This window comes from Filicampus tigris, chromosome 3, assembly GCF_054856515.1.
Source record: "Filicampus tigris isolate MCC_2025a chromosome 3, RoL_Ftig_1.0, whole genome shotgun sequence".
In the NCBI taxonomy this organism is placed as follows: Eukaryota; Metazoa; Chordata; class Actinopteri; order Syngnathiformes; family Syngnathidae; genus Filicampus; species Filicampus tigris.
Genome location: NC_141219.1, coordinates 18,185,948 through 18,198,952, shown reverse-complemented (window position 1 = coordinate 18,198,952; position 13,005 = coordinate 18,185,948). Strand labels below are relative to the sequence as shown.

The 13,005-nt window shown below is 39.0% G+C and overlaps 2 protein-coding genes and 2 non-coding genes across 6 annotated transcripts in view; all 4 read left to right on the top strand.

Moving 5' to 3' along the window:
* Positions 1–839: 839 nt before the first annotated feature.
* On the top strand, positions 840–5,034 carry rpl13 (ribosomal protein L13). 3 transcript variants are annotated; one of them, XM_086026681.1, is made up of 6 exons: positions 840–985; positions 1,996–2,113; positions 3,146–3,287; positions 3,808–3,981; positions 4,525–4,581; positions 4,828–5,034. In XM_086026681.1, the coding sequence occupies exons 2-6, from the start codon at positions 2,010–2,012 to the stop codon at positions 4,984–4,986; spliced, it is 636 nt and encodes a 211-aa protein (XP_085882807.1). In that variant the 5' UTR covers positions 840–985; positions 1,996–2,009; the 3' UTR covers positions 4,987–5,034. The 3 variants fall into 3 exon arrangements, with proteins under 3 accessions (XP_085882807.1, XP_085882809.1, XP_085882808.1); XM_086026683.1 differs by having other exon boundaries at positions 958–981; XM_086026682.1 differs by having other exon boundaries at positions 975–1,104.
* LOC147150145 (small nucleolar RNA MBII-202) lies at positions 3,640–3,714 on the top strand. The gene has a single exon (XR_015086349.1). It is a non-coding gene; the product is annotated as a small nucleolar RNA MBII-202 (small nucleolar RNA).
* LOC147150144 (small nucleolar RNA MBII-202) lies at positions 4,672–4,742 on the top strand. Its single transcript, XR_015086350.1, has one exon. It is a non-coding gene; the product is annotated as a small nucleolar RNA MBII-202 (small nucleolar RNA).
* A 4,192-nt stretch (positions 5,035–9,226) lies between the features above and the next one.
* Positions 9,227–13,005, top strand: part of cpne7 (copine VII) — a 39,673-nt gene continuing 35,894 nt past the window's right edge. Inside the window, exons 1-2 of the mRNA XM_086025729.1 lie at positions 9,227–9,365; positions 10,686–10,919. Of these exons, the coding sequence (XP_085881855.1) occupies positions 10,746–10,919 (174 nt within the window). The 5' untranslated portion in view covers positions 9,227–9,365; positions 10,686–10,745. The remainder of the gene's footprint in view (positions 9,366–10,685; positions 10,920–13,005) is intronic.

Genomic DNA, 13,005 nt, shown 5'->3' with positions numbered 1-13,005 from the left:
TGGTAGGCAAGTGTGGGCCCCACGCTGTCGCCATCTACCGGTTAGTAGAGGAATGTATTCTTGTCGGCGACAACTTCCGGTAAAACCAAACAAATAAACGAACCATTTTTCACCTTGTGTCTCGTGCTATACTCTATTTTCGTTTTAGAAACAAAAATAGAAAATGTAACTGTTTTCATAGTTTTTCTTACTCCTCCCAGGAAAGAAACAACAAAATCAATCTGTATTTCAATTTTCATGATTCCGTTTTAAAACAAAAATCAAATAACCATTCGGTTTTCTTTTTTCTTTTGTCTTGTTTGAAACGTAATGTTAGTCTCCTGTTATGACCAAAAGTTGTAGACAGCAGTTCTCCAAACTGCTCCATAAATGTGCCATTTTGTCATATAAATTATAAATGATTAAAACTCTATATAAAAAACAATAAATTATTAAAACAATAACCTTTGGATCATCTTTTACAAGAAAACTCTGAGGTATTAAAATGCGTTAGTTACCAAATAAAATTTATTTTTGCTGAAAAATCTTTTTCAAAAATGTAAGAAATTACTTCATTAATCGAGAGTGCGCAGCGCTGCATCTTTTTCAATGATTAACAAAAAAAAAGCATCTTTTTCAATGATCCAGTGGAGGACCTCATGCTGATAATGTGTAAAAGGTCTACGTCTAGTTGCCAAATAGAGAAAACGGCTTCAAAGTGCAACGTAACAATGGCCAAACCTAAGTCTGTAAGGAATGAAAGAGTCAATGTGCAGCATAGTACACTAGTTGTATTTTGTTTCTTGGTGGACTCTTTGGATTTTTATAGTTTTGTATTCAAACTACGTGTGTACACGTATCCAAACAATCGTTAAGAGGTAGCATCTGGAGTCCCTATACAATCTTTGACAACACTAGTGCTCGATGATTGGCTGGTTGACGCGTATCCCACAATCCACCACCGCTCTTCTTCCTTTTTCCTTTCGGCCATTTTCCTCCCTTGTAGGTATGAAAACTATTCTCTACAGATTTTAATAGAATCTCGTTCAATCCATTGCATAGATATACCGTTTCTAAGTTCAATTTGTTCCACTCAGTACTACGTTTTGTCACCTTTGCGTTTAGGTGAATATTGATAAAGATTTTTTTAGTTGAGGCCTCCGAAAGCGGTGTTTTCGTAGCGATGTCCACTGGAAGTAGCGTGTCTGCTAGCGTTGCTGCTAACATTGCTAAAGTAAAGATGTTGACTTGTTAATAAATGAACGATCGTGTGAGCTAGTAAAAGCTTAAAAGGCTGAAATTCCATACCATGGTAATTTGATAATGTAGTGTATCATACATGTCAGTCTCCAGTATACCTGCCGCTAACCTGGCTAACTTGCTCTCTGTCAGCCATTGCTTGGTGCAGATGCATGGTGGTCCTGTACCGGCGTTCTGCAAAATTCTCCTACCGCATTGAAACTTCCTACCGAAGTCTGATTTGACAGCATGTACTGCCAAAATGTCCTACCCTTTACGAGTCTTCCTACTGAAGGCCAATTTGACAGCCAAATTGCTACCGGGCGCGTTCAGCTTGTTTTGTTTCATGCAGACTGGTAGTTATAACTTTATAAGAATCCCGTAATAAGATACTTACACGGAGGCACAAGCAGGTAGGACGTCCTGACAATTGAATGAGACAATTGAGTGTGTTATACTTACACTGTCTGATGAATGTGGTCAACAGATCAACACCATACTCAAAACCTACTATATGAAAACGCAATGCTTCAAACCTATGACGTAAAACTCACGCTAAAAGTATTTTGAAAAAATCAAATAAGAATGAATAAAAACCAAAATAGTAGCCGAACGTACGATAGGTAGGAGAAAAGGTTGCGCAATTACCCACAAAACACTTATTGCCGTTATACGCAAGTGCACTGGGCATTGGTAGGACTTCTCGACATGTAGGAAGCAATTTCAGAACACCGGCATGGAAATACTCTCATGTACGTGACTCGCGCTGTGTTTCAGGGAAGTAGGCAGCCATGGCCCCCAGCCGGAATGGAATGATCCTGAATCCACACTTCCACAAAGACTGGCAGAAAAGAGTCCGCACTTGGTTCAACCAGCCCGCCAGGAAGCTTCGCAGGTGAGTGTATGTTGTCAGCGAGCAATGATGCTACGCTGGCTTGTCGTATTTGTGAATCTAATTTTGCGTGTGTATGAAAAATGATATGCAGGTATTTGGGATTCAACATTCTCAGACTTTGTTCGAGTCAAACCCTACTGTAGTCTCAGCGATTTCATGAAAATGTCACCTATCTGCTGTTTCTTTGCTCATGCCTTCGGAATCAAATTTGTCATTGCATTATCATGAGAGTACTGACTTGCAAACCAGAAGCGGGTCATCGCTCGGCTGAATTAAAAAAAAAAAAAAACGTTTTTTAATGTTTTGACTTGCTCAAAATAAGTCACTGATTGCATGGGTTCACGTGCAGTTGACCTCCCATAACCACGGTTTGGCACACGCAGATTCTTATCAACATTCTTTTCACATTTATTAATATTAGAAATGTTTTTTTGAGCCGATCCTGCCATTTTTGTAGCCACCTCATATTGGCAGTATATCCTTTTTTTAAATTATATTTTTAAAATAAATAATCTCTCCCGCTGTGATTTTAATTGCTGTTGATTTGCGGCTTTTTGCTATTGAAATTGGCACGGGCTGGCCAGGTCCCTATCCCTCAGTGAATAGTGGGGTTCCATTATGCTATTCCTCCTGATATCCACGTAAAATGCTCACTAGTCCAGCATCAAAGTCTGTTGATCAGGTATCTTTTTTTTTTGTTGTTCTTTTTTTTCCCCCCCATTGTAGACACTTCGTATGCCTCCCAAGAAAATGATTCACGCAAGTGATTGTGCTATCAAGAAAACATGAAAAGTGCTTGTGGCTGAAACAGATTAATGTATTGCTTTACCGCCTACTTATGGCATCTACAGACAATTATAAACTATGACAATTTAGATGTTCTGTTTCACGACTTGGTCTCTGTCCACTGCAAATAAGTGGGAGCACTGTTTGTACTCATGGCGAATGTCAACGCAGCTGTGTACTTCTCTCCACGTTAAATGCGGCTCTTAAATGTTTATGACATTTTAACTGACAGTTGTCTTTCATCAGGCGAAAGGCTCGCCAGGCTAAGGCCCGTCGTATCGCTCCCCGTCCTGTCGCCGGGCCACTGAGGCCAAAAGTCAGATGTCCCACCATCAGATACCACACTCGGGTCCGTGCTGGACGTGGTTTCACCCTGGAGGAGCTCAAGGTAATTCACAAGGATTTTCGAAAAGCATAATGTTTCCAAGTGCGGTGCATCAGTTTTGCTTGATAAAATGTTCAAAAGTGTCATTGTTGGTGATCACCAACTTACAAAAAGAGAATCATGCTGTTGCTTAACTTATTCCCTTTACTCTGTTGTCAGTCGATCAAGAAATTAAATTAAAGCACTGATGGAAATTTCTGTTTTTATTTAGGATAGCATTTTGGATCTTAAAACCATTTTTTTAACTCATTCGGAAATGACAGCCCATATACATGAACGTGTAAACGGTTTGTCATTTTATAAGAAAAAAAATTTGAATTGCATTTGAATCTCACTCTGTATTTGTACAGTCAGATGATGACAATCTCCGGAATCTCTGTATTTGCTTGATGAATGCATTGAACCCTTTTTTCTGATGGCTGTTTCTGTCAAAAATAAAAGAAAGCTCCCCCCTCCCCCAATGAAATGAGCATCCACCTGACAGATTTGAAATGATCTTCCTGCGCCATGTTCCACCTTGTAGGCTGCCGGCATCCACAAAAAGACAGCCCGCACCATCGGAATCGCTGTGGATCCACGTCGTCGTAACAGGTCCACAGAATCTCTTCAGGCCAACGTGCAGCGCCTCAAAGAGTACCGCTCCAAACTCATCCTCTTCCCCCGGAAGGCTTCTGCTCCTAAGAAGGGAGACAGCACTGTAAGTTCCTCATGTGGCGTGAAGGGTTCAGTAGCGTTTATTTTGCCGACACCGGTGTCGAACCAGTATTTAATTTAAACTGTTCGAGTAAATTACAAAAAAAAAAATAAGTCTGACATTAAAATTCAGAGTTTTATTGCCGTGCAAAATGACCACTCTGGGTCCTTTAGTGTCAAAATCTTAATTGCGAAAGGTGTGCTTTACTTTAAACATTTAGCGAAAGTAGAATTTGTGGCAACAACAAACAATTGTATAAGATCACACTGCTGTACCTAGATGCCAGTTTGAAAGTGTAAATGGTTTACTCATGTGGCAAGATATAAGTGCAACACATAGCATAACAGTCTTGGCTCAACAACGCAGTCGAATAATTTTTTTTAGTTGTGATGGGTGATACGCTTGCTTTTTTGGGGTAAAATACGACACTGTAAAATGAGTCACCAAATTGAGTGCGGGTACTTGGATGGCACAAAGTTTTTGTTTTGTTCATAGGTTGTGGGATGTAATTGTCTTTGTGTAGTGGTAACACTTTTGTGTGTTCAGGAGGAGGAACTGAAGATGGCCACCCAGCTCAAAGGACCAGTGATGCCCATCAAAACTGTGAGTTTACACAGTTAAGACCTTAATATCATAAGAATGCGGAAAGCCTGTCTGGGCTTGATTTACAATGTAGCAGTCAGATGACGACAATTTCTCCGGAATCTCTGTATTTAATTGATGATACTTTTGAACCCCTTTTCCGATGACTGCTTTTAAAAAAAAAAAGCTTTAACTTGATCATTGATCATTAATCATGTTGTGCAAGTGTTGATAGTTTTTTGGGGCATTTGTTTTTTGTCCTTCCAGGTACACAAGAAGGAGAAGGCCCGGGTTATCTCTGAAGATGAGAAGAACTTCAAGGCTTTCGCCAGCCTGCGCATGGCCCGCGCTCACGCCCGTCTCTTCGGTATCCGTGCCAAGAGAGCTAAAGAGGCTGCTGAGCAGGATGTGGAGAAGAAAAAGTAAAAGTTGTTACTTTGGAACTTTGCAAAATAAAGTGTTGAAAAAGATTCACTTGATTGCCGTGAATGGGGTCTTTCCTGATGTTAGTTGTTTTTCAATGTCCTGGACATTGAAATTGAATACAGTACCGTACTCTCTCCTGTTAACACAGTTGGTTTCACAGCATCATTGCAAGTTTCTGTGGACTGCACAGCGGGGGTGGGGTGGGGGTTTGCTGAAATGACCGAGGTGGAGTGTTGAGTATCTTAGAAAGTATTGCATTCATTGCAACACTTGTTTGATGGCAGTAGATGGCGAAAGAGTCACAATGCTTCTTGCTTCCAGGTGTGGTGGCCATGAATTGCACGGTAACTTGTAAAGAACTAGAATTGTCATGGCACTAAACGCAAGAAAAGTTCTGAAAGGTATGACAGCATCTTGTTTAGTCGTTTCCCCCCCCCCCCCCCCCCCCCAATGTTCAATAACGCTTTTGTTGACACTGACAATTGCATGATTATCATCTGTAGGCAGGATCTTTGCTAATGCAGGTATTCGTAAAATGGTACGTGTGAGCACGGACTCAACTGTTGACAATAAATGTAGAGTCATGGTCATTATGTGTACACAATAGGATTCCTCGTATAATGTGCAGACATTGAGGCTGCTTCAGTGGTGTATTCAATTCGATCCCGTCTTGGGTGTCTCAAAAATGTATTTGATGAATGATGACGGACATGATGATGAATGATGACGGAAGCGGAAATTATGCTGATAGTGTCCTGGTGAAACCAAGCCTAATAGCAGATTAGCGTTATTTACATCCCATTAGGGCTGTGAAACATTGGCGTCAATTGGGTCTTTTAATTACTTGCAAACATTCACATACTGTATGTACCCTTTTGATCCCGCGGGCGCCACTGCAGGGAGATGCCACTCAAACGCAACATTAGACACACGAGGTTGCTCGAGTGACAACAAGGACGCGAGCCTGCCGGAGCTGCGGGGTGCATGTGTGCATCGATAAACCATGTGTAAGAGCAGAGAACATTCCGTGTGGGGCCTCAGATGGGCTTCATTTCTACTGGGCTCAGGTGTGTGCCTCCAAACAGACGCTTCAGTCAACGAGGAGGATGGAAGCTTTGTGTGTGTGCCAGCATGATAACGGTTCGGGATTTTTTTTGTTTTTAGTTTGTTTTTTTTTCCGTTCGGATTTTTGTTTTTCAAATTCACTCAGTTTAATTAATTTTTAGGGCAGTTTGTTATTTTTATTTTATTTTTTTAATGATACGTTTTAGTTTAGTTTTTTATTAATCTTAGTATTAGTTTTAGCTTTTTTTTCAATACCACACACACATCCCCAAACAGGGATGGCGCTTCACTGGGGCTTGGTGGGCCCGTCAGAAAGCTGTGTATAGGCCCAGTTAAGCTCCTCCAGCATTTTATTTGATATTCTAAACTACATTTATAAATTACTTTGTCAGCACCACTATCGGTCATGCCCCCTTTTCGCCCCCGGGAAAAAAAAAAAAAATCCTGGAGCTGTCCCTGTCCCCAAACGACTGTTAAACTACTTCTGTATGGCCGTACAGTACAGGTGTTGTAAAACCTAAATAAATACAGTCAAAATTACCCAAAGCCCATATGTGAAATGAAATGACTTACAGAGATAAAGACAAAGGGGATTTTCGCTATAAATATTGTTACTTAAATTTTGTCATTGTAAATTTTAGTTTTAGTTAGTTATCGTTTAAAAACACAAATTTTTATTTTATTTCATTTATATACATGTTTTTTTTTGCCACTGTAACATTATGCACAGGTTGAACATTAACACTGTGCTTAAATAAAGAAAACAAGCAACAAAAAAACAATTTAATAATGACTTAATTAAAATGTATTGCGCATTATAGTTACATTTTAAAACGTACACATTTTTTTGGTTTCAAACACTTCTGGAAGATTAAATGCAACTGTATTGTAATTAAAAGTTAAATACAAATGAACTGTATTAAATTAAAAATAAAAGGTATGTGATTAAAAAGTTTAAGAACCTGGATCATAGATGCAGTTAGAACATAAAATAATTATTTTGTGCTTATTGGTATATTTTCTAATTGATATTGTGACAGTTTTGACATTTAGGCAATTATGTTATTAGGCTAACAATACTTATTGAGGAAGTCAACCCAAACATATTTTTTTCAAGAATATGTTCTATGCAGGCTCACTAGTTGAAACAAGGCATTCTGATTTTAACTGATTTTAACATTTAAAAAAAAACATCTTTAAAGTGATGTTACAGCTCAAGCTGTTATGAAATGTGCTATATAAATGAAATTGTCTTGTATTGTATTTTTAATTTACAAAAAGTAGTCTGTTAAATGTCACTTTTTGCATTGAAAGTTTTTCTCGTAACATTTTAATCTGTGTTCTAATTCTATTACAACGGTGCCTTGACATACAAATGTTATTCATTCTGTGACCATGCTCAAGTCAAATCTTTTCCCATTGCAATTAATGGAAAAACCATTAATCTGTTCAACCCAAAAACGGCAAACATTTTTTGTAATATTTTTTTATCAGGAAAATCGCATGCTATAATATTGTACATTATAAAAATACACAGTAATGGGATAGATCATTAAATAGAATGTAAAGAAATTAAACAGCTGTACATTGCACCACTTCTGTTGTGCATGCCTTGGCCACCTGAGGCCACTATCATGATGTCATAAGGATATACAATACATGGAGTCGGTCAAAATGCCACAGTAAGCTGCGGGAATATTAGTCGTTCTTTGCAGAGAGTATAGATCAGGAAAAAAAAAGTGTCAGCATAATGGGTTAGGATTATAAAAAGCTTCCACAAGCAGCATGTTTTTATTTGACTAACTGGCGGAATGAAGCCAATGTCGCTGCCTGCTGCATGCACTCAAGACGAATGCTTCGAAGTGGTAAAATCAAAGAAAACAAACATGTTCTCAGCACAAGGGCACTGAGAATAGGATTTGTTTGAAAGTGCTTTCAATTAAGCCTCCACTTTCTCTTCGGCAACACACGCCGGCTTGAGTGACACATTGTGCTTTGGTCTCAATTTGAAGCCACTTTCTTATAAAGTATTTGTCGTCGGTCACCTACGGTCCCGCCTCGCGACGTTTCAAAAGCGGCACCTTTCTCCGGCCACCCAAACATTGTGAAAATGATTATGCAATGGATTGAGATACATTCATGAAAGAATACATTTGTGGGCGTATTGCAGAGCATACATCAACACCGCGTGAAAACAATATGTTACATAACACATTGCCGTCAAATGATAGAAAAGCCTCGCGATGGGTGACGTCATGAGCGCCGTGACGTGGGAGGTTACACGTCTCGTCCCCAGGTTCCCGCACAAACATGCACCTGTTGGTCTTTGAAGGGTCTTGGGGGAATCTTGAAACAGTAAAAGAGGCCAAGTCATGTCAATGTACATTTTTATGGGACGGTGTAAACCGGGGGAGCTTGAAACAGTCCTGAGAACTGTCTGTGTCCCCACCACACCGGCACAAGGTTCCCATAGAAACATTCACATGTTGGTCTTAAGAGTCTCTTGAAAGGTGAAAAAGTTAAATGCAACTGAAACTGTACTTAGGCGGTGATTCTTGCACATGCACCTGGCGGGTTATCTTTTTTGCCGTCACACTTGTAGTTTTCTAGTGTCGATTGAAAAATGATTATCCGTTTTTGTAAATTCAAATATTTGGATATGGCTCTTGTATTGGATGATCGGAGTAAGGTATACCTAATGTTCTGTACTGATCTGGAATTTCCAGCAGCATTTTGCTAGGATCTCACTATCACTAATGTACTGTAACTGGTAAACCCTTTAAAATAGTTTTTTTTCACTCAAAGAAATTGTCTGTGAAATGTAATTTCTTCAATGGATAGCAGCATCATTTTTATGTCCTCAACATGGCGCAAGTTTGGCATATGAGTTAAAACAATTAGTCCCACAGATAACCATTCACATCAAGTGCGCATGTGGACGTCTCGGAATATTATTTGTGATAGATTTTGGGGGTCACAGCATGAATGGCTCTTGTCTTTCTATTTTAATAGTTTGTGTAAATTTGCATATCTCATTTGTTTTACCAAGCATGCAGGCTTGCTTTCAACTCATTGAGGGAACAAGCCCAGCCTCTCTCTCTCTCTCTCTCTCTCTCTCTCTCTCTCCCTCTCCGTCTCTCCATTTTTTCCACACACCGTGGCGACCAATGAGGGAGGCAAAGGAAGCTGCTGCTTCACGGGAGACCATCCAAAGGTGGCGCACTATTGAAGAGTAAATAAAGAGTGAATAGTGACATGAATGTGTTTCACTGAGGGAATGAGGAGCTTGCGTTTTTGAGCTCCTGGACAAATAAGTAAGTAGATGTCTTTCAATGTCTTTACTTGCAATATTTTTGCCATATGTTGTAAGCAGAGTGCTGAATGTAGATTTTTTTTTTTTTTTTTAACATAACTTCTGTTTGATTCACTTGGTGTTGCTTGCCAGTTATGCTGAAGCGGTTGCACTGTGTTAATCGTGCATTTCGCAGTGCTCCTTTGAATAATTTTTGGGTCACAATTTAGTTCCGGGCACTGTCCCTGGTGCTGCACCAGCAAAAATATGCAGGTACAGTTTTGGTGGCTAATTGTCTGCACCTGCCTGTTGCTATGTTACATTTAAAGAGCATGTGTGTGTGTGTATTCATGTACACCGATACATATGGACACTTATACATATATACACTCCCACATATATATATATATATATATATATATATATATATATATATATATATATATATATATATATATATATATATATATATATATATATATATATATATATATATATATATATATATATATATATATATATATATATATATATATATATATATATATTCTCTCTGTATATATGTATGCATTCAGACACATACATTTGTACATATATAGCAGTGCCCAAAGATCCAGAAGGTGGTACTGTGGTTGGAAAAAAACATGCTACTTTTTGTTTGCAACATGTACGCCATATTTAATTCAGAGTAATGATACCAACAGTAATGAATGCATATAAATGAAGTTGTCAGGCAGCACAATGAAGCAGTGGTTTTGACTGTTGCCTTGGGTTTCAGCTTAGTATCTGAATGGAGTTTGCATCTTCTCCATGTGCTTGTGTGACTTCTCTTTGGCTTCCTTTCACTGTCCAAAACGTGTATTGTTATTGTGCATATATCTGAATGAGTGTCTCTTCTCCACAAGTCCGCTGCAAATACTACCGTTAGGATGGATAAACTTGTCTTATAAACGGTTTAAATGGTGGTGCCTTGAGTTATGAGTGATTTTTGACCTGATTTCTGACTTATACACAGGTGCCATGTCTATATATATATATATATATATATATATACATGTATATATATATATATATATATATATATATATATATATATATAGAGAGAGAGAGAGAGAGAGAGAGAGAGAGAGAGAAATATATATATATATATATATATATATATATATATACATTTCACTTACTCTCAAACTCTATCCATCTAGGAATGTAATCCCCGTATATGTAATATGCCCCACAAAAGTCCCCATTGGGACCAAAGGGCAGTCTCTGCTAAGTTGTCTCCTGTCAGCATCCTTTGCCTAACCACTTCCTGTTCTCATCCCCTCATCCCTCACACTTACAGAGCACATCATCTCCTACTACTTGTTTGCTGCTCAGCTGCTCCTCTTGTCCCCGGGCCAGAATGAATGACATTCAAGAGGCCACCTCTCCCGCCACCAGTCTCGGTGGTCCGGCGACTTGCGTCTCTAAAGTAGAGCTGCGGGTGTCTTGTAAAGCTCTACTGGACCGAGACACTCTGAATAAGTCGGACCCTTGTGTGATTCTCATGGTACAGACCAGCGGACAGTGGACAGAGGTGAGACACATTTTTGGGTCTTATTTTTGCAGGCTTTGTTTCTGTGATATGTTATGTTGTATTTTAGTGTGTGGCATAGTGAGCTCTCTAAATGTTACGTTAAACCTTTACAGGAAAAAAAAACAAATTCACATCTCAAAGCACCACTATTACATACATAATTACTTCTCTACTTACTTTTATGGTAAACACAAAAATAGCTTTTGGTTGTTGGTTGTTGTTTCTGTGTACCTTAGAGTTCAGGTTGTACCCTGCTCAGTTTTCTTGTCCTTCATTTCTTTTCCTTCTAAGCGGTCGCGTTGTTGTGGATCATAAATGAACTTGTTTTAATGTACAGTTCGCTTGAGTTGTGCTCCAGCTTGAACGTTTATTTCCTTGGACTGCTCCCAGGCTGATTCGGGGTGTAGGAAGCAAGTCTGTCATTTCCCCTTTTTAGTCTTGGGCAAATGCCAAAAACAATGAGGTTATTCAGTTAGAAATTAATCATTCTTTTAATATGTCATAAAACAAAACTATTTAAGGGAAATTGGATCTCAAGTGTAACTTTAACTCGCTGCATATTAATGTGGTGTATTTGGATACTATTTTACAGACTGATGGGGGGGCGGGGGGGGCACTTGGCAGGGAGCAATGAGGAGAGATATGGATTTTTCTGCCTGTAATCTGAGACATGCTTGTCAGATGTGGTAACTGACCTGAGTTCAGTGTGGCATGAACACAGCAGATTGAGCAGAATATCTACAGGGGAATATGACATGTCTACACATTCAAACGGCAGGTTTTTTGTGATATTAGAAAGTGAGACCAAAGATAAATCATTTCAAAACATTTTCCACCATTAGTGTTGCTTGGACCCCAAACTGAAAAAGATTTTTTTCAAGAGAGGAAGTAAAAATAAACAACTGAGATAATGTGGTTGTACATGTGTACACGCCCTCATAACTGGGATGTGGCTGTGTTCAGAATTAACCTGTCGCATTCCAAATATGGGAGTCAGCACACAACTGCCACCATTCAAATGCCTCTAATTAACCCCAAATAAAGTTCACCAGTTCTAGGAGGCTTTTCCTGATGTGGTTTTTGTTTTCCAGCAGAAGCATGAAGGTTTTGTGTTAACACTGACTGTAATTTTGAACCGCTCATAATGATCTCCACCTAGACGATGGCCCTAATTCCATCGAAAAAAAAAATAAAAACAGCCCCATAGCATGATGCAGTCACCACCACGCTTCACTATAGGTATAGTATTCTTTTGGTGATGAGCAATTTTGTTCTCGGCTCATATATTTTTGTAATATTACAAAATATGAGATTTGAACTGGGGTGTGTAGACTTTTTACGTCCGCTGGATCTATCGCCACCACATTCCTTGGACTAGAGACCGCTCACTTTTCCTTTGGTTAATTTCCAGATGAAATGCTCATTTTGATTCGTTGCCAACCAGCAGATGTGTGCATGTAAACAACCTTCATGTGTCCATGCTAATGAATGTGTTCAAAAACCAGATGTTGATGCGTGTCAAAGGCTACAAGGCTGGTTGGTGATCAAACTATCCAGATAAAACTCTTTAAGAAGAGCTGATTAAAACGAACCTTAATTTCCCATGGCAGGGATGTTTCTGTAGTGGAGGCTTCATACCTACAACAACATCCCATTCTCTGGCATGAGTCATCCTCTGTTGCCTAAATTAACCGTCATCAACAAACAGACTCATCAAACTCATCCCAAATCTGTCCATCCAGATGGCACAAAGTGAGGAGGAGGATGGTGAGGATAGAAATGATGAAGAGACGTGGCTTAGCTGGTGTTTCTTGGCTTTTTGGAAACAATAGTTTGCATTTAAAAAAAATGTTTTCATGTCAGTGAACCTCCACGTATTTGTGATTTTTTTGGGGAACACATTGTCTGTTATTTACTGAATAACTCACCTATTTGCTGTTTTTGTACTTAGGCTGTGGCCATGTCCAAAATGAAATTAATGCTTTGGGGACAAGGATGCAAAAGAGGACCCTAAAGCATCTATTCTCAGATTGAAAGAAAATAATTTGTTTATTTATTGAAAGCTCTATTTTTGTAGACAGGCACA

Bases quoted from the DNA above. Each gene is read 5' to 3' on its own strand.
- rpl13 (XM_086026681.1), top strand. From the start codon at position 2,010: ATGGCCCCCAGCCGGAATGGAATGATCCTGAATCCACACTTCCACAAA. The intron at 2,114-3,145 runs GTGAGTGTATGT...GTCTTTCATCAG, and splicing joins CCCGCCAGGAAGCTTCGCAG to GCGAAAGGCTCGCCAGGCTA. The intron at 3,982-4,524 runs GTAAGTTCCTCA...TTGTGTGTTCAG, and splicing joins CTAAGAAGGGAGACAGCACT to GAGGAGGAACTGAAGATGGC.